The 20,524-nt window shown below is 55.4% G+C and overlaps 1 protein-coding gene across 1 annotated transcript; it reads left to right on the top strand.

The window, feature by feature from the left end:
• The first annotated feature begins 195 nt into the window (after positions 1-195).
• On the top strand, positions 196-20,243 carry RSPO1 (R-spondin 1). Its single transcript, XM_024738816.1, has 6 exons — positions 196-295; positions 4,840-5,214; positions 15,998-16,189; positions 18,145-18,294; positions 18,588-18,776; positions 19,484-20,243. The coding sequence occupies exons 2-6, from the start codon at positions 5,121-5,123 to the stop codon at positions 19,645-19,647; spliced, it is 789 nt and encodes a 262-aa protein (XP_024594584.1). The 5' UTR covers positions 196-295; positions 4,840-5,120; the 3' UTR covers positions 19,648-20,243.
• The last annotated feature ends 281 nt before the right edge of the window (positions 20,244-20,524 follow it).

Raw genomic sequence — 20,524 nt, 5'->3', positions numbered from 1 at the left:
TCCGGCGGAGCCGAGGCGCAACGGAGAGCCCCGGCGCGGGCAGAGAGCCGGGAGCGGATTGGCCGAGTGGGGCACTGTGGAGAGGAGGGCCGGACCGGGCCGCCCCGGAGGACTGATGCGCCGGGTGGGGCGCTGGCCCCGGAGGGCGTGAGCCGCCCGCAGATTGAGCAACTTGGAAACCGGCGGGCGGAGCGCGGGCGCGCTGGGCGCCCAGGACAGTTCCGCGGCGGGCGGGTGAGCCGGCCGCGCCCTCGCCCCTCCCGGGCCTGCCCCCGTCGCGGCTGGCAGCGCGGAGGTGAGTCCCCACGGAGCTGCCCCGTCCTCCTCCCTAGCTCCCCCTTCCACTGGGACCTGGGGCGCCGTGGGCCCTCTCATCTGGGCTTGACCGAGCTGAGCGCGGGGGGAGGGGGGCGGGGAGACCGCCAGAGCAAGGGGACTTATGACTGCTGTCGGGTCAGCGAGGGCGGGGGAGGGCACCTTCTGGAGTCCCTCCTGCGAATCCTGCCGTCCCCACCCCCAGCATCCCTTAAGCCAGTGGGCAGCCTCCTCGCGGTGCTGCCTCGGGCTGCCCTCAACCCGGCAGCCCCCGGTGATCGTGCTCACTCGAAGTTCTGAACTCCCCAAATCCACCAGACCTATTGTCCAGCACCCCCGATCCAGAAGCTCTTGATTCCTGGTGTCTTCGCCTCGGATTCCCCCGAGTCCCACGGCCTCTAGTTACCACCCCCAGTGCCGCAGCCCGGGCCCGGGTCCGACGTGGCAGGCGGTGTGTGCCGCGCCCCCACGGTGCGCTGCGGGGTGGCGCGGCTCACTGTCCCGCGGGTTCGGGGGGCTGAGGGACAGACGGTCTTGCTTGGTTGGGGAAAGATGGGGGCTGTTTGTTAACCCACGGCTCCCAGGAGGGCCGGGTCGAATTCTGGGTGCGCGAGCTTGGGACAAGGGTTTTCTTGTGAAACCCACCTTTTGGACTTGGAGAGTTCTCTTGGATTTTGGGGGGCAGTCAGGGGGACTTCAGGTCCACCTCCCCTCCCCCTGCACCTGTTGGGCCTCTCCCGATAATAGGCAGGAAGGCTCTGAGCGCTTGGAGTCGTGATGAAGGGGCGCGAAGGAGCCCTTCCCCGCTGCCCTTGGCGTTGGGGGGCGGGGGGGCGGTCGGCCCCAGCACCTGGCTTGGCTCCGGCAGACACGCTAATCCCGACAGGTCGGGCCGGCACGTACTAGGTCCCGCCCCCAGCCCAGCAATTCTTCTGCCCCCGCCTGCCAGCCCTCTCCACCCGTAGCTGGTCCTGGGGAGGGCTAAGGAGAAATTATCTGGATGGTTTACATTTCTGGGTCTGTATCCGGCCCCGGACCGGGTACCAATTTATCCAAATAGCGTTGCAGGGAAGAAGGTGAAAGTTTATCCAGACTTCTGGGGGCACTGAGTCCCCGCCCTCAGCACCACCCCTAGCCGTGCGCCCCTCCCCAGTCTGTCCTCCCCTCCTCGGACCACCTAGCACGTGGGGCCTCTCTCCTGGGCCCCAGCCTCTGCCTCTGCCTTCCACCCCTTCCCCAAGCTGGGTTGTGCCCTATACCCCTCTGCTCCCTGCGCCTTTTGCTCTGCCCTCCAGATCCCCAGTCCTGAGCAGCAAACCCTTCGCGACTGACTACGTTTGTAACCCCAAGACCCTTAACCTGTCCGTGCCCATAAAGTGGGAGTAATTCTGCTTTCCTCTTAGCCCTGTGGTGAGGAGTCAGTGAGGGCCTGGCGCACGGCAGGTGGTGCAGGCACGTCATGAATGTGAATCCCTCACCCCGACCCTGGCAGAGACAAAATGCCCCTCCTCACCCCCATGGATGCCTGAGACCTTGATCACTGCCAGCAGTTCCCGTTGCTGGCTCTGCCGATGCAGAGTGATGGGCCTCCAAATAGGACCTGCCTGTGCCATGTAGCCAAAGGGGCAGAGGAACCGAGGGAAAAGAGACAGGCTACTTAGAAGAGAGTCATTAGCTCCTAACCCCTCTCTCAGCCTTGGTCCAAGGTTGTCTGTGTGTGTGTACCCACTGCATATGTGTGTGTGGGGATGGGGTGGGGGGAGGGGGCAGGGACCTCCTCTCTGGAAGGATGTGGATTCAGGGACCTGTGACCTTCTGGGGCTTGGTACTGCAGCATTCCTAGTCTGAGACCTGTTCTGCCTTTAAAATCAGATATCACATAAAATTCAGAGTTTTCCACTTCTCTTTTAAAAAATCAGAAGATCTAGCAACGTGGAACCAGTATTTCTGCCTATCAGCTATCAGTTGGAATGGAATAGCAGATGCTCCCTTTGGATGGGACATTTGCCCTCCAGTTCACCCTCTCCACACCCAGTGTCCCTCCTATTTGTTGCTTGTATCCCTGATAGAATGAACTCTTAGCTCCTTTCCAGGGTTGATTCTGTATTGAAACTCTTCCTATCCAGTGATGGGCAAGGAAGGCCAGTGCCACTTGCTTCAGTGACATTCAGATCTGCAGCCTCCTCCCCATTTCCCTGCTGAGATCATGGTTTGATGGGGATACTGGTGGGAGTGGGTTGGAAGATCCTCCCTGGCAAGGACCAGACTGAAAGCTAAGACCCAGGAGGACTGAGGGGGAAGTAGAGGGAGGGAGAGGAAGGGTGATAACATTTGCTGTGCACTAACTCTGAAGTACCAGGCACCATGCTGGGCAGCTAGAGGGAGTGCAGAGATGCATAGACCTGTTCTACCCCAAGGACCCAGGGCTACTGATCACACAGTGAGACCAAAGCCTCACACACTCAGGATTTAACACCAGCTTTGTCCGATGCGGTCTTCCTCCAGTGTTTGTCAAGTTTAAGGACTCAGGGCACCCTGAGAATGCATCTGCCAGGGGTCGTCAGACCTCAGTTTGAGACAGGCCACCATTAAAGTTTAACCCTATCACTCTGAGTGATCACTGGGGCCAAGGCAATCAACCATAAAGATAAATGCGAATATGGAAATGGCATAAGAGTGCTCAGTGTTAAGATAAGTATCCAGATGGTATGAAAACTCTTTCTATTGCTTTTTAGATGGCCATCAGAAGGTGGACACAAAATGCAGTCTTGGTCATAGAAAATACAGCATTTATTGAGTCCCTATGTGCCAGGCACCGTTCTAAGCAGTTTCATGTATTAACTCACTTAAGCTCTAAAAACAACAACCACCCTCTTGTAGATAAAGAAACTGAGGCTCAGACCAGCTAAGCAACTAGCCTAAGGTAACAACTAATGAGTACCAGAGGCAACATTCAAAGCCAGGCAGTCTGACTCTGAAGTTTATGACCTTAACCATCATACTCTACGGCCAGCGTCTGGGATTGTGTACTTGGAGCTGAAGACCCCGGTTTGATAAGCTCAGCCGGACGTCTGCAATCTGTGGGTGATGGAAGTGTGTGGTGGGGGCTGGAGGAGGCGGGAAGGCTCTGGCGGTTCACGCAGGGAGTACTGGAAGGGCAGGTAGGGGCTGGCAGCTGACGGGGCGCTTGGGGGTGGCTGGGGGCATCTCCGCAGGCTCTGGCCACAGCACCAGGTGGGATCCATCAGTCTCATGTAAACACTTCTCACAAGCAGCTTAACCACTTGAGTGTGTCTGGCCTTCAAAGCCGGTGGGAGAGGCCAAGGAGGGAGTGCTGAACTCCCTTGTGGGATAATGATTTATCTCCCATGCAGGTGGGCTCTCCTGGGGCCTCCCTGGAGGCGAAGGGGGAAAGGATTGGGACGGGGTTGGGAGGGACACCTCCGCTCTAGCATTTCAGCTTTCTCATTCGTTAAGCCAAAACTCAGCCGGCTCTCAGAGCAAACCTGTGAAATATTTATCCCCATTTCATAGATGAGGAAACTGAGGTTCAGAGAGGCTAAGTGACTTGTCCAAAGGCATCTTAAGCAGCCGGTGGGAGGGTGATGCTTCTCTGGCATCTACAAAGCTTCTCTAAGGCTCTCTGTTTCCTCCCGTCCCTGTGTGGGCGTGGGTGTGTGTGCAGCAAGCGTGTGGGCCAATGGCCGTGCAGGCATCTGTTGTGAAAGCGTGCGATACTGTGAGTGGGAAGTGGGTTTTCGTCCCCTGACTCCCAGGTTGGGCTCCAACTTCCCAGACACATTTCACCGGGGAGGGACCAGCTCCCCCTGCCCCCATCACCCGGGCCAGCGGGTCCACAGACCTGGCTCTCGCTGGGCAGGGGGATTATCCCCATTTTCTGTGTCTCTGGCCAGGGCGGGCGTCGCTGCCTCTTTTATCCTTTCACAAAGGCCAGGCCCGCAGGGCCTGCTGTGTCAGAGTTTCTGTGGCCAGGGGAAGCCTTACTTCCTTTTCTCCCGCCAAGCCCAGAGGGCCATGCAGGATCTGCCAGCTTGTCGGGGGCCACTGCTCTAGCTCCAGGCAGGTGAAAGGCACATTGGTGACTCAGCACTGGGGAGAGAAGGCTGAGGGGTCACTCACAGAAGGACAGAGAGAGCTGCTCTTTAAGAGACACAATGTTACTGCAGCATGAAGTCTGTAGGGTAGACCTAAAGAAGGACTTCCTAACATTGGGCAGGTCGGAAACCAGGCAGCTGGTTTCCAGTGATCCACAAGTTTGATTTGAGTGTCCACCATATCCCAACTACTTGGGTAGCCAACTCCCATCCCATGTTAGGGACTCTTACAAGATAGGAAGAGGAGCAGATTTCTCCTACGGGGGCGCCAGGTGGGTAACTTGTAATGTCCAAACATTCTGAGTTCTCACAGTCTCCTGGGTAGGGGACCACATGGGAGCATAGGTGGCATAGGTTGGGGGGCCCCATGTTTCCCCAGAATTAACCCTTCTCTCTCCTCCCCCAACAGGTTGGTTTTTGGAGGTGTCCCTGCTGAAGGACAAAGAGTTCTCCCATGTGACACCCCAAGGTGCCTTTGAGGAAAGCTCTCTGGACCTCCTTATGGGCTGATGGAGAAGTGGGCTCCCCACACCCTCTCTGTCCCCAGCTGAGATTATGGTGGATTTGGGATACAGCCCAGGCCTGGGCCTCCTGCTGCTGACCCAGCCCCGGAGGCGTTAGCAAGAGCCCCGTGCCATCCACCCCCCAGAGACCACCCCTCCCACCAGGGGCCTGAGCTGGCGAGTGACTATGCGGCTTGGGCTGTGTGTGGTGGCCCTGGTTCTGAGCTGGATGCATCTCGCTGCCGGCAGCCGGGGGATCAAGGGGAAGAGGCAGAGGCGGAGTGAGTAACGGATGCGGCTGGACCACCGTGGGCCTTGGGAGTGGTGGTGGTGAGGGTGCTGTCTGGGGACTAGGGCCTTTGGTCGTTTCATTCTATGATGACCATTGCAGATTTCTACTTTGTCTATTACATTACTTAGTAGATTATCCTGTTAGTTTGTGGATTATCCGAGATTACCCACTCTGTAGATTACTCACTCTGTCTGTTTTCCCCTTTGTAGACTCTGCTTTCTAGATTAACCCCTCTCTTGTGAGGGTCCAGTTTGTGGATTCTGCCCTTTGATATAACACCAGCTTTGTGTGGTATCCATGGAAGTGCTTCCCGGCCCGGTGCTCCTGGGGTGCTGTGTCCCCCCTTTATGGACAGGAGTTCAGGGCTCCTTTCTTTTAGTGGTGTCTGAAGTGCAGCCCTTAACCCCTTGGGGCCAGCAACCCCACACAGCCTCGTGGTGGGCAACAGACGTCCCTGCCCAGATCACGGGGCAGAAACAATGGAGCAGAGAAGGTCGTGGGACAGTCCACTGCAGTGGTTTTTAACCCTGCCCAGTGGGATTCAGAGATGTGTGCCGGGGGGTGAAGGGGAGGCCATGGGCGGGAGGCTGGCCCCCCCACCTTCAAACCAGAGCAGCTTCCCTCTTCCCTGCTTTTGGGAAGATTCCACGTAAGATGTCATTGGAGGAAAGGGTCTTCACAGCCTAAAAAAATTAAATCCTGTCATTGTACAGATGGGAAAACTGAGGCTAAGAAAGGGGAAGAGATGACATTCCAAAGGACACACAGTCAGTGTTGGAACCCAGGTCTCCTGGTCCCTGTGAGCCCAGTCTTCTTGAAAACAGAGCCTGAAGGAGTTTACCTGTCCCCACCATCCTCGCCGTCCCTCCCAGGATCCCATCCTAGGCAGTCCTGAGAGCAGGTCCCCCATGCTCCACTTGATGCCTCCAGGGATGGGGGTTCAGTACCTGCCATCGTGTCGTGGGAGTGGCCACTGCGTGTGAGGGACAGTGCCAGGGAGTGGGGTGGAGGCCCGACCCAAGCCTATCTGTCTCTCAGCATCCCCCGGAAGAGATGTCACGCCCCCAGGCAGACAGCTCCTCTGAAGTCTAGTCCGACCATCTCTTGCTTCACTTCTGAGACCTTCCGACCGAGGTCCGCCAGGAAAGGTTGAAAGGCAATGGAGTTTGGTTGGGTCTCCACGGGAGTGGCCAAGGCCAGAACCCAGCCCAGAGAGAGAAGCTCAGAGAACTGGTGAAGCTGAAAATCCCTGGCTTAACAAACAATTAGAGACGGTTAGGTTCAATCAGCAGTGAGGCCTTGATTTTCCTCCCTTCTCATCTGTCGTGGCCAGTATTTTGGACTCCACGGGCCAGATGCGGTTTAGTGATTTATAATCAGTCTCCTCTGTTTCCGAGAGGAGAGAAAGAATGCGAGAGGCCACTCATCCTCATGTGACGTGCACTAGGGGTCACGCTTCCACTGGTGAGCCGCACACTCACCTACACCGGGGGGGGTTGGTGGCGGTCAGAAGACCTGAGTTCATCTCTTGCACTAAAGAAAGAGAAAAGTACTGGTCTGGCCATCAGAATGGGCCACTCCCAGCAACAGCCAGTCAAATGCAGCTATTTTGATGTGCCCACTTTTGATAGAGCCACATCTCCCAGCCTCGACAGCATTTAGCCCAGTGTTTATTACCAAACGGTGTCACTGACAGACATCCTCGATCACCATCAAGGATGCGACGAGGTTGGGGAGAGGTGTGGGAAAGACTCAAGATGCAACGAGGGTCCAAAATGGACAGAGGCTCGGGGGGGATATGGGGGTAGACGTTGCTAGGCAATACTCGTGAAATTATAACCATAAAGCTGCAAGTGTGATTGTATAGGAATACAGTGAGGGCTACATGAGATAATAGGTACACATATTGTGAAACCTTTGTGAAATATCAAGCTCTGTATGGTCAGGATGCGTGTCGTGGTTTTTTTTTTTTTTTTTTTTTTTTAGCAGAAAAGCAGCCTAGGCGGACTCTCAACCACTGAGCCACCAGGGAAGCCCTTTTTTAAAAATTTTTATTGGAGTATAGTTGATTTACAATGTTGTGTTAGTTTCAGGTATACAGCAAAGTGAATCAGTTATACATATACATATATCCGCTCTTTTCGATGCATGTCATTATTATATAAACAACCTGTGGACCATTTTGCCCCAGGGTTTCCATGGGAGTGGAGGAGGGAAGAAAGGATGGAGACAGCACGTGTGGCTGCTCTGGCCCCCAGCACGTGCAAGGGCAGTGGGCAGCCTGGGGGGCAGAGGCAGGCTTGCTGTGTATATGAGCCTCAGTTCTGTCGATGCTGCCATCCCGTGACTGCATGCCAGTGGGGCCACCAGAAGCCACCCAGTATAGCCCTGATCCAGAGCCACACACCAGTTTTGAGCCCAGAAATGTGTGATCTCAGGTCTGAGAGATGGTGTCCCTGCAGAGAGGGGAGAAGTTTAGCTGTGAGTCCTAAACCCTGACAGGGCGTCCTCCTCCTGTCCCACTCACTGAGGACACCTCCCCTCCCCGAACCGTCTCTTCACTCACCCTCACTGGCCCTTGCCTTCTGCTGACCGCCTCCCCACCTGTATTTCCTGCCCATCACGGAGCCATCTTTCCCTCACCATGCCTCTCACTGAGTGCCCCTCCCCTTACTGAGACCCTTCTCCCATCTGATTCCTGGGCCCCTTCACTCAGTCCTGCCCCCCATGAAGCCTGCATTCCTTCACTGAACCCTGACTCTTCCAGAAACTGGACTCCCCGTTTTTTAAATTAATTTTTATTGGAATATAGTTGATCCACAATGCTGTGTTAGCTTCCGCCTCACGGCAAAGTGAACCAGCCACACGTGTACATAAATCCACTCTCTTCCAGATTCTCCTCCCGTACAGGTCACGACAGAACACTTAGTAGAGTTCCCTGTGCTATACAGCAGGTCCTTATTAGTTATCTATTTTATATATACTAGTGTATATATGTCAATCCCAATCTCCCAATTCATCCCTCCCCTCCCCCTCCCCCTTGGTAACCATAAGTTTGTTTTCTACAGCTGTGACTCTATTCCTGTTTTGTAAATATGTTCATTGGTAACGCTTTTTTAGATTGCACATGTAAGGATATCATATCATATTTGTCTTTCTCTGGACTCCCCTTTTTGCCCCTTCTCACTGCCCCGTCCTCCAACTGGAGCCTTCCTCCCCTCCGCCACTAACCATCTGTAGAATCCCTCTTCCCTGGCTGAAGCCCCATTCACTCCTTGGGCCATTCCCCACTTGCCCGTTGTGAACCCCCAGAGCCCGGCCCCGGGTGGCAGAGACGGGTCATGAGGAGCCCGTGGGTGAAGGGGGAAGAGGCAATTTAACATGGCGTGGAGGATGTGGAAAGGAACCAGGAGGGCTGCGAGGGCCCAGAGGGAGTGACTCCTGAGATGTGATTTTAAAGATGAAGTTGATGTGCAGGCAAGGGAGTAGGGGGGTGGGGGAGGCAGAGGGCACTCCAGGCAGGCGACCAGCCTGTCCGAGGGTGAGGAGTTGGGACGCGGCACAGACTGTGCAGGAAATGGGGTGCAGCTAGGGGTAGCTAGAGGAGTGGTGTCTGGGTGCAGTTCTAGGGAGCCCTGAGGTTTTCACTGGAGCCGCTCTGCTCATTCTGTGTTGTACGTGGACGCTCTTTTCTACTGAAAAGAAGGGTTGTGCTGTTAAAACAAAAAGCTGAACGCCCATCAGGGTAGAGCAACGAAAGCTGCCTGGGCTGAGGGAGCATCCTGGGAGCGATGCCGCACAAGTGGGCAGAGGTCGGAGGGTGAAGCGCTTGGTACCCGCCAGGCTGAGGAGCTGGCCCTTGACCTGACTTGAGCTGTGGGTAATGAGGACCCACGGAGAGGTCTGAATTAGGGGAGCAGTGTGGTGTGGCTGTAGGACTGGGCGAGGGGAGGTGGCTCGAGATGGGAGGCAAACAGGCCAGTTAAAGGCTATTTGGGGCCAGTCGAGGAAAAAGTGTAGGTCTAAACTAAGCTCACAGCTGAGTTAAAGGATGCCGGATCTTCCCGGGGGATGTGCCCAGGGCACCAGGAATGGGCACATCTCCTGGGAGAGCATGTGATCTCAACACGCTCAGCGAGGTGTCAGTTCCTGTCACCGCCCCTGCCCTGCCCTTGCCCCCGCCCACTTAACTCGGGGCTCTCTCACGAGTCTAATTCCTCCAAGACTAGATACCACCCCCAAACAAAGGTCAGCCCTCCTCTGGGTCATGGAGAGTTCCCCTCCCTTGGCATTGACCTTCACCCAACCCCTCGTAACTCCTCATTCCTATCCTGTCTTGCTCCCCACACTTTATCAAGCCCCCCAGTAAGCTCCATCCGTATAACCCCCTCCCTGAGCCTATGCCTCACTCATCACATCCTCAGCCCTACATTCTGGGGTAGCCCTATCCCTGTGTGGAGCCTCACCCCTTACTGGGCTCCCATTCAGAAACAAGACAGGCTCCACCCTCCAAAGCTCTTTCTCATGAGAAGCAAAGACATATTAACAGATAATAACGACACAAGGTGACGTCTACCATGATGGATTCAAGTACTGGGGGCAGGGAACACACAGAAATACTCCATCCAGATTTTACATGGAGGTGAGATCAATGGAGACTTCCTGTAGGAGGTGACCTTAGTTCTGAGGCTTGAAAGAGTTAAGCTCAAGAGGAGGCAGAGGGTGTTCCAGGCAGAAGGACCAACTTGAGCAAAGGCACAGAGATGTGAAGTAGTGTGATGTGTTCAGAGGAACAAAAATAATTCCATATTGCTTAGAGGTAGTGTGAAGAGATGAGGTGGATGGGATCTGCCTATGGAAGCTTCTTAGGCCAGGTGGAAGAGTGGGGTATTAATTCTGCAGCCAATAGGGAGCTATTGATGGGTTTTAGGCAGGGGTGTGACACCATCAGAATTGGGGTTTTGGAAGGATCTCGAGATGAGAAAGTTGGGGACCTGGGAGAAGTGAAGTCCCTGGAGAGCAGGCACTGTGGCCAGAAGCCATTCTTCAGCGGGGTGGGGGCTGAGCCACCCTGGGGCAAGGCCTGACTGTAGAAACATCAGCCCGAAAGGGGTTTGCATGGGGATGAAGGGGGCGAGAAGCACCCGGGAAGGGAGGAGGACACAGCCTTGCCTTCCTGGCTCATGCACTCAGGCTCCACTGAGTGCCTGCGAGTGGGGGCAGTAGGGTGAGGGTGGGAAGGGCAGAACTGCATGAGGGGGTTTTGTGAAGAGCTTGGAAGGAGGCTCCATCAGCTCCCTGAGCGCCCTCCCCATCACTGAGCCCACCCATCCTCAGCCAGGCTCCAGCCCTGCCAGGCTGCCTCCCCTGCACGCAACCCTCCTGTCAGGGGCACAGAAGCCCGAGGCAGCATTTCAGATTGTGAATCTGACCATGCCCTTCTGAGGTCCCTTTCCCTGTCAATAGACTAAAGCCCTATTTTCCATTCTGTGGATGCCCTCGGATGGTCAGTGCCTCAGAGCCTTTGCACAGGCTGTTTCTCCTGTCTGCACGCCCTCTCCACCCAGCCTGCTGCATAAGGACACGCCCTTCATTGCTCCTACAGTCCCCACGTGTGCAGCCAGCCCTAGGTGGGCGTTTGTTGCTACATCTCCACATCCCCAGTTCCTAGCAGCTCTGACACGTGTTAGGTGTGCGGTGAACGTCTGTGGAATGAATGAGCCTGTTTCTCCCTTTGAATCATTATGTAACCTCTGCCCATACCCAGCATCTTCCTTGGACACCCCCGACCCCGGTACACACAGAGCCTCCTCCACTCTGGCTTTCCATCCGCTCGCTGCCCATCTATTCGCCTCACTAAGCCGAGAACACCCTTTGGTTCCCATTCCCCTTGATAAGTGTCTCTTTCCTCATCGGACTGCCCCTGCCCATCACCAAGCCCCTCTCCTCCTTGCTGAGCACCACTCTCCCTTCCTGAGCCCCCAAACCTCATGGAGCTCAGCTCCCTAGTCTCTTGTCCTTGACCCCAGCCCCAAGCCTCAAGGCCTGTCTTACCACCTGAGCTCTGTATCTTGACCCTCTCATATCCTTGGGTCTTCACTCCATCACTTCACCCTGCCTCTGTCTTGTGATCACATTCCCCACCCCCAGCTGGTCTCTCCTTTCTGTCTGTGTTCCCTGACCTCCTCTGTCCCTCTCCTCACTTTACCCCCCGCCCCCACCTCTATCCCCTCCACTCACTCTTCAGCCCCCTGTGGTTTGGCTGGCATCCCACCACTCCACCAAACTGCCTTTGTTGAGGTCACCCAATCACCTCTTAGTGCACATGTTGTAGATTTGCCCAGGGCTCCCCACTCACGGTCTCCTCCCAGCCCCGGTCCCCGCAGATCTCGCCCTTTTCCACTCGGTTTCCATCCCCCACCCCCGTCAATGTCCTTCCATCTCTCCAACTATTCCTTCTCAGCTTCTTTCCGGGCACCTTCCTCTACTTGTGTGTTGAATGCGAGTACTTCCCCGGGCCGCAGTTCTTGATCCTCTTCTCAAGCTGCACAGCTCCTTCCCCCGGGACGCTTTCCTCTCCCACAGATTTAACCTCCAATGATGGCTCCCAGGACGGATCCCTGAGTTCTCTCCCTTCTCCATAGCCAGTCTCTTGAATGAGATGGTTCTCTTTCCTCACCTTCCTTTACCCTTCAGCCACTGCCCTCCACTCTCCACCCTCACCAGGGATGCCATTCCTTACGTGGCTGATTTGTGGCTGTTTGTGGCTGATTCCTTACGTGACATCTCAGAAGCGTTTGGCGTTGGACTCCCCGCTCCCCCCCTGAGTGTCCTCTTCTCTTGGCTTCCGTGATGTAGCAAGCTTCTGAGTGTCCCTACCTGTCTGGGTCCTCCTCAGCCCCTTAGTTGGCCCTTCTTTTTCTGTCCTTCTCTTCAATGGCTAATGCCTTTTCTCACTGTCTGTACCCTCTCTCCTAGTCATCTCACGGACCTCAAGGCCTTTGATGACTGTTTTATATTAAGGGCTCCATGTCTCCATCTCCAGGCAAAATGTTTCTCTTGACTTCCAGACCCACAGGTTCAGCTGCCTAGTAGACACCTCCCCCCGGATGTCTCATGAGAACCACAAACTCAACACAAGTCATCATTTCCTCCACCCAGATCTGCTCTTCCTCCTGTGGGCCCTCTCTTGGTGAAGGACCAACGGCTACCCCACCACCCAAGCCCAACGCCTAGGCATCACCCTTGACATGTGCTTTCCCCGGGCTCTCACCCCACGTCCAGTTCATCACCTAGTCTCATTGATTCTACCGTCTGAATATCTCACCTGTGTCTACACCTGTCCATCCTCTTGGTTCAGCTCCATCCCTTTGAACCTGGGAGTCCTCCTCTCTCCAGGTTTGCCATCCCTACAATCTGGTCTCCACACCACAGAGTGATCTTTCTAAACTGGAATCCTGGCCATGTCTCCTGTTTTAACGCCCCCGGGGATTCCTCATGGCCTTTAGGGTAACGTCCATACTCCTGTATAAGGGTTCGAGGCTGTTCCTCCTTTGGCCCCTGCTTCCCTCTCCACTCACTCCACACACCAGCCACGCTGAACTAATTTCAGATCCCCCACGGGCCACACTTTCTCTTGCATGTCACTGAGAGCTCTGAAGGCAGATGTACACAGAGATCTGTTGTTGGTTGAGTGGGGGGCGGGCAGCAGGATTCTGAGAAGGCCCTTTGCAAATCTGTCCTTAACAGAAGTGATAAGGGAGGAATAAATGAGTTATGGGAGCGTAGTGATAGAGGCCCACAGCTGGGACACCTGGATGACTTTGGTTTTTGAAACCGAGACAAAAACCTAGAAGGAGCATTCATTTCAATAATGACTTAAATAAAAACCTGGAGTATAGACAACTTCATATCTTTGAAGTAAAAGTGGTACTAAAATCTATAGTGACATTAATTTGTAATACAGCTGAATAATGGCCCGAAGTAGAAAACTAATCCCAAGGGGGCTCCCTCATAACTTCGACACCACATTTGGAACCTTTTTTTTTTCTCTTACAATGACCCAACCAACAAGAATGATATTAAGTTTTGTGGGTTTTTTTGCGGTATGCGGGCCTCTCACTGCTGTGGCCCCTCCCGCGGCGGAGCACAGGCTCCGGACGCGCAGGCTCAGCGGCCATGGCTTACGGGCCCAGCCGCTCCGCGGCATGTGGGATCTTCCCGGACCGGGGCACGAACCCGCGTCCCCTGCATCGGCAGACGGACTCTCAACCACTGCGCCACCAGGGAAGCCCCGATATTAAGTTTTAAATTCATTGATTAATTAAATGGTAACGTTGACTCTATATAAATAAATAAATTCTCTATTTAAAAAAATCAGTCTGACCATGCTTTCAGTTTGCATGTCACCTTGTATTGTCCTACCCCCTGGCTTTCATAAACTTTGTCCCCTCTGCCCGCAACGCATACTGGCGGTGAAGCCTTGTTTAAGTAATTCGACCTCTCCATTTCCTCATCTGTGAGAAAGAGGATGAAATAAAAGTAGTAGTACCCCCCTCATGGGTTGTGAGGCTCAAATGAGTTAATACTTGTAAAGCACTGAGAGCAGCGCCTGCCACAGAATAAGTGTCCAACCCTTAGGAGTAAGCTGCCGCGATTATGATTTTGTTGTTGTTGTTTTATTGTTGTTTGTTATTCCCCTCTTCTCTTCTGTTCACCTTTCTCTTACTCGTTCCCCTGTTCTGAAATCAGGGATCATTCCTGGAGCACATGCTCCTTCCTGCAACCCTGCAGAGTGGGCCTCCTGATCTCCCTATTTTGGTGGTGGGAAGGGAGGCCCACAAGATGCAGTATTTCTCCCAGAGTCACAGGCTGGGCTATCGGCTCAGGTCCAGCCAGCTGAAGCCTGAGCTCTGGGTCCTCCGTTGCAGCACGACCCCTGGCCATCTCTGCTCTGATTCCCCTGGCTCTCTGCCTCCAGCCCGTATCTACAGCACCTCGCTGCCTGGTTCCTCTTTTAGTGACTGGCCCCTATGCCAGAACCCCGGGAAGCACCGCAGCCTCCTCCCGCTACGCTTGGTCACCATGACCACACTGATTGCTTCCCCTAAGCAACTCTCAGATCGTTTTCTCTTTATCTCCCCTGAACAGAACTTGGTTTAAGACTTTCTCATCTTTCTCACCTGGATGATCAGGTCAGCTTCCTCCCTAAAGGTCCTCTAGTCTCTGGTCTCTCCCCAGGCTGCAGAGGAAGCTTTCCAACATGTAAATCAGACTGGGTGTTTCTCCTGCTTAAAACTTGCCAATGACTTCCTGTTGTCTGATCAGCTCTCAGGAAGATGGCCCCCAAACTCTGCAAAACAAGGGTTCTGTGGCCAAAATGTCTCAGAGGTGCAGTTCACTCTTTCCCCATTTTACAGAGTCACTCTAATTCATAGGAGCCTAATAAAGGCTGCAAAAAGTCCTGCAGTAAAGAATCCTGTTTAGACTTGTTGGACCCGGTGGTTCTCAGTCTCACCTGGTGCAATGGCCTTTTCTCCACATCCTTCTATGAACATTTAGGGGAATCAGTTCCAAGGAATACTCTTTGGGAAATGCTGCCCGACAGGATGGAATTCAAGTCCATTGGCATGATACAAAAAAGGCCCCTCCTGATAGGACACCATATCTTTCCCTTGTACTCCAGATTATCCGCAATTCCCTTGGGGTCATTCTGCACCTCTGTGGTCTTGCCCCTGGAGGGCCCTTGTCTCCACTTCCCAATGGACAAATCACTACTTATTCTTCAAGAGCTGGCCCAAATGGCACCTCCTCTGTGACTCCTTCCTCCCTTATTTCTGGGTCCTCTATCGCTTGGCCTTGTGGCTGCCAGCATGTTCCTGGTTGCGGGTCTGTCTGCACCCCTGAGAGATTAGTTCAGCTTGGCCGGGCGTCTTTCCCTCCACGTCGCCAGCACTCACACTGCACATGGTACCTGGGAGGGGCCGGGTGAGTGTTGGTTGAACAAGTGAATGAGGAAACAAGATCAAAGGTCTGAGACTCGACGCTGGGGCTGGGGACCATGTTGGCTCAAAGGATGGTTCCAACCTCAGCACCTTTGACATCTTGGGCCACATTGTTTTTGTAGGAGCTGCCCCCCCGCATTGTAGGATGTTTAGCGGCCTCCCTGGCCTCTGTCCCCCAGATGCCACTAGCAACCCCCACCCACAGTGTGATAATCGAAACGTCTCTAGACTTTGCCAAATGTCCTCTGGGGAGCAGACTCATCTCTGCTTGAGAGCACTGTTCTAGATGCAGGTTATTCCAGCTGTCTTCCTGTCTCTGGGCAGGTGGCCTCTTTCTCATTATGCCTCTTGTCGTTAAAATTTTCTCAAGGATGAAAGCCCTCCATCCATACCTGAGGCTGAGCTTTCCTTCCTCTGGGGTGGGGGTGGGGATGAGGGAATGTGTAAATTCCAGGATGGGTGCAGCTTCAGTGCCTCCCCTGGGGATGGTGGAGCAAGCCTGGAGGGTGAGTTTGTGTTGTACCTGGACCTGAAGAGGCATTTAGGGTGGGTGGCAGCTCTTGCTGTGCTAGCTCCCTTGAAAGCAGATACTGGGGAGGTTTATAAAGCAGCCTTGCAGAGAGCTACCAGCCTGGCCTGTGCTTTCTGAGAAGCACATTCATTCTACGGGCTGAAACTCCTGTCTACTCACTTCCCATCCTTGTGGGATTCTGGGAAAGATGGAGGTCTCTCCCACAGCTGCCTCTCACCCTTGCTCCATCCTTGCAGTCAGCGCCGAGGGGAGCCAGGCCTGTGCCAAAGGCTGTGAGCTCTGTTCGGAGGTCAACGGCTGCCTTAAGTGCTCACCCAAGCTGTTCATCTTGCTGGAGAGGAGCGACATCCGCCAGGTGGGCGTCTGCTTGCCGTCCTGCCCACCTGGATACTTTGATGCCCGCAACCCTGACATGAACAAGTGCATCAGTGAGTGTGGGCGGGGCTGGGTAAGGGCACCGGATTGTGCTTTGAACTGTTGATGGACTACAAGAGAAATAGAGGGATACTGAGGAGGGGAGTCCTTGATTTAAAAATCCAGCTGCTGACCAGACCTCTCCCCAGACATCCCACCCACATTTCCAACCCATACCGTAGCCACATCTCCTCCCTCCAAACCTGCGCTGACCTGTATTGGGTCACTCTCAGTGTCCCAACCCATCACCCAGGCCACAGACCTGAGAGCCAACCTCTCATTTATGCCCCCACCCCATCCATCCAATAGCCAAATTGTGCCTCCTTCATCTTCTTTCCATCCTCACTGCCATGGTCTTATTCAGGGTCCCATCACGTCTCTCCCTGACCATTGCAATAGCCTGTTCATCTGTCCCCCAACCTTCATCTGGTTCCCTTCCACCCTCCCTCTGCACTGCAGCCAGAAAGATGCCTCTGAGACACATAACCAAGAAATCACTGCTGGCTCCACTGAGGGCAGGGAAATTCAAGCCCTGGTCAGCCTTCTCTCCCCACCCTTTTCCCCCCACTCTTCTCACCCTGCTTCGCTCTCTCACACCAGCTACCGTCCCACATGCTCCAAGACACATGCTGTCACACCTCCCTCTCGGCTGGGGGACATGCAGCGAACACACTCCTGTAAACAATGTCAGTGACCTTCCCATTCTGTTCAGAGCCTTGGAGTTTAGAAGGCATTTCCAGACCTCCTATCAGTTGAGCCTCCCAACCACCTTTGGAGGGAGACGGACTTAAGCGATGGTACCCTTTTCATAGCTGATAACGTCGAGGTCTCAGGGGAAATGACTGATCCAAGTTCAGCCGACTTGGGTTCTAATCCCAGCTCTGCTGCTTATTCATTGTGTGACCTTGGGCAAGTCGCAGCCTCTCAAAACCTCATCTTCAAAACGTGGCTGCTTGCTTTTACCCCCCTAGGGCTGTTGTAAGAGGCATGTGGAGGCCCTCAGGGTCTGGCACTCAATAAACAGCTACTGTTATTCTTACTTTTGTTCATATTTTGCCTGCCACCAAACCCAGGAATCAGAGGCCAGGAGGCACAGAGGAGGGTGGGGTGGCATTGGGAAGCTTGTGAGCACGGAGGTAGGACCCTGGGACTGGTCCTTTGGAACCCTGGTCCTCAGGGATTTGGGGTAGGGCGTTCCTGGCTGTGTCAGCTTCTGGGAAACTGTCATCCCAGGCTTCAGGGGTGGAGACTGGGGAGAAGTCAGCTCCACCCACAACCCAGGAGGAGAGAGATTGTGAAAGACCCCTCCAGCTTCTAGCCTAGCCCGGCAACCCACCCTCCCACCACTTCCCCAGAGGAGGGAGAGCTGGCAGGAGGGCTTTGGGGAGGGACCCAGGAGTCCAACCAAGGTGGTTCCTGGAACCCGGCCTTGTAGAGGCAGAGGAATTTGCCCCGGGATTGCTCTCCCCTACTCCAAGCAGATTCCTGCTGCCCCAGGCAGGAGGAGAACCGGGCTCTGGGGTGCTGTGGATGCCCAGCAATAGGGGGAGAGGAGACCACACAGCCACTCTCGGGGTGTCATTGTATCCCTCGGTTCAGCTCTGATTAGGTGGTCCTCGGGGTGCCGTGAGAGGCTGGGACGCTCCTCTCGCCCCCACTAATCTCCTCTCCTCTGAAACCGGCTCTCTTGGGCCTCCCCTTGGGCTCTCGGGCCTGGGATTGGGCTGGGGCTGAGGTTGGCTGACCGTGGCAAGAGTCCCAGCCAGCCCTCAAGAGAGGCTGCTTTGGCCTCTTCTCCCCCCATCCCCTTGCCTTCCTTTCTCTCCGTCCCAAGACTCCCCTGCGGTAATTGCAGCCCCAGACCCCTGTCCTGCCCTGTATGAGTGGGCGTGGCTGGGTGGCCACGGGGACCAGGGGAGGCGTCCATCTGCGGCTGAGCCAGAGGCCCCCAATCTGGCCCTCTCCTCAGAATGCAAGATCGAACACTGTGAGGCCTGCTTCAGCCACAACTTCTGCACCAAGTGTAAGGAGAGCTTGTACCTGCACAAGGGCCGCTGCTATCCCACCTGTCCCGAGGGCTCAGCGGCTGCCAACGGCACCATGGAGTGCAGCAGCCCCGGTAAGGCAGGAAGGCGCGGCGGGCAAACGCTGCGGCCCAGGGTTCAGGACCCCGGAGGAGGGGCGGGCTGGGGGGGTCTGGCCAGGGCGAGTGTGGGCTGGGCCCTGTGCAGCGAAAGCGCATCTCCACCGCCCTCTGAGCTTCCCCTCAGGACTCTTCTGCCTTCTGGGCTAAAGACGCCTCTAGACTGGGGCTGTGGCTGAGAGCAGATGGGAGGGGCTCCCCTGGGGTACCCGGGGCCAGGGGAGGAGACGTGACCCCGTTGTCCTCTTGCTTCCCTCCCCTCCTGCCAGCGCAATGTGAAATGAGCGAGTGGTCTCTGTGGGGGCCGTGCTCCAAGAAGAAGCAGCTCTGTGGCTTCCGGAGGGGCTCGGAGGAGCGGACACGGAGAGTGCTGCACGCCCCTGGGGGGGACCACACCGTCTGCTCCGACACCAAGGAGACCCGGAGGTGCACGAGGCGGAGGACACCCTGCCCGGAGGGTGAGCTGTGGCCTCACCTCCCTGGGGTCGGGGGTCAGCACAGCCACGAGAGCTCTGACCCCCTCTGCTTCCTGCCTGTGGCCCAGGAGAGGGCTCAGGCCAGGACCCCGTACTGTGCAAACCCATGCCAGACAGAGTGGGCCCCGCAGCTGTGTGATGGGCCGGGAAGCTGCTATGGCCCTATCCCTCCCCATTTCTTCTGAGCCAGTGGATGTCGGCACTGGAAGCGCCCTCAGAGGTCAGATGATGGGGACGTAGAAGGGGGTGTTAAGACCCAGAGAGGTGCAGTGATTTGTCCAAGGTCACACAGCCTGCAGGTGGCAATGATGTGGCAGTGTCCTGGGGTGGAGGAGTGGCGGGTTGGGGGGGAGGCGTCCTGCCTGTCCCGAGAGCTGCAGTGACCATCTGGGAGATGCCCTCGGCCCATTGGGATCAAAGGTCTGAGGAAGACGTGAGGAAGAGGAGGGCGTCTGGTTCATCGAGGGGTGCAGGGTGAAAAGGCTCACGGGACCCCTTCTCAGTACCCATGTTGCAGCGCCCTCTGCACTGGCTGCTTCTCAGAGGAGGCCTTGAGGGGACCCCGACTGCCTATGGGCCTCCTCCCCACCTCCCCCCACCCCAGCTTCCTCACCACATTCCTCCTCAGGCCCTTGGCCATGCCCAGGGCCTCCCTGCTGTGTCAGGACGCCCTTTGTTGACTCTTACAGGGCAGAAGAGGAGGAAGGGCGGCCAGGGCCGGCGGGAGCATGCCAACAGGAACCCCGGCCGGAAGGAGAACAAGGAGGCGGGCGCCGGTGCTCGGAGACGCAAGGGCCAGCAGCGGCAGCAGCAAGGGACAGTGGGGCCGGTCACCTCTGCGGGGTCCACCTAGGGACACTGTTCAGCGTCCGGGCCCGTGCAGAAAGAGTCCAGCACTGCTCTGTGTGATGAGAGCTTTACCGAACTCGAGCACTGGGGGCAACGCATACACACTCTCCGTACATAAACGTACACACAGATACGTGCACACAGACCCCATGTCCAAACGTGTAACTGACATACATGCAAACGTGTGCACGCACACACGCGGACACACACACACACACACAATCGAGGTTACCGGAAGACACTGCTGTCCCTCGGACATCACTGGGTCAGCAGGGCAGGGAGGCAGAGGGGTCATCTCTGCCCTGCAGAGGGCCTAGTGGCGCACACTTGGTCTGTGATGCTTCTAGTGGGCACATCAGAGAGGACATTTTCCAGCGTCCAAGCCCGAACCCTGCAGAGTGGAGCCTTCTGGAGGAGCTGATAGGACCAGCCCGGTGTGGCAGACCGCAGCCAAAGCTTGAGAGGTGTTCAGCATCTCCAGCTGTGTGACTTTATCTTTGGAGAGTATTGTTACACCTCCATGATCCGTATCAGGGCTTTCCTGACTCTGAAAACTGCTTAAAGGTTTATTTCAAATTAAAAATGAAAACCAAATGACAACAGTAGCCACAGGTACCACGTTTCTTTTCAGGGTATGGGGTTGGTAGAGTACACTGGAGCAGGAAATGAATTTCAAGAGACCCCTCCTGGTCTAATTTACAGAAGGTCCAGAGCAGGAAGAAAACTTGGGGGATATGTAGAGCAGTAACCAGATTCTCTACATCTTTGTTACTCAGAGTGTGGTCTGCGGACCAGCATCAACATTATCACTAGGCAGCTTGTTAGAAATGAGAATCTCAGGTCCCATCCCAGACCTGATGAACCAGAGCCTGCATTTTTAC

Source organism: Neophocaena asiaeorientalis, unplaced genomic scaffold, assembly GCF_003031525.2.
Source record: "Neophocaena asiaeorientalis asiaeorientalis breed wild unplaced genomic scaffold, Neophocaena_asiaeorientalis_V1.1 scaffold106, whole genome shotgun sequence".
Classification (NCBI taxonomy): domain Eukaryota; kingdom Metazoa; phylum Chordata; class Mammalia; order Artiodactyla; family Phocoenidae; genus Neophocaena; species Neophocaena asiaeorientalis.
Note: the sequence above shows the minus strand (reverse complement) of the source record. Positions and strands in the feature narration are given on the sequence as shown.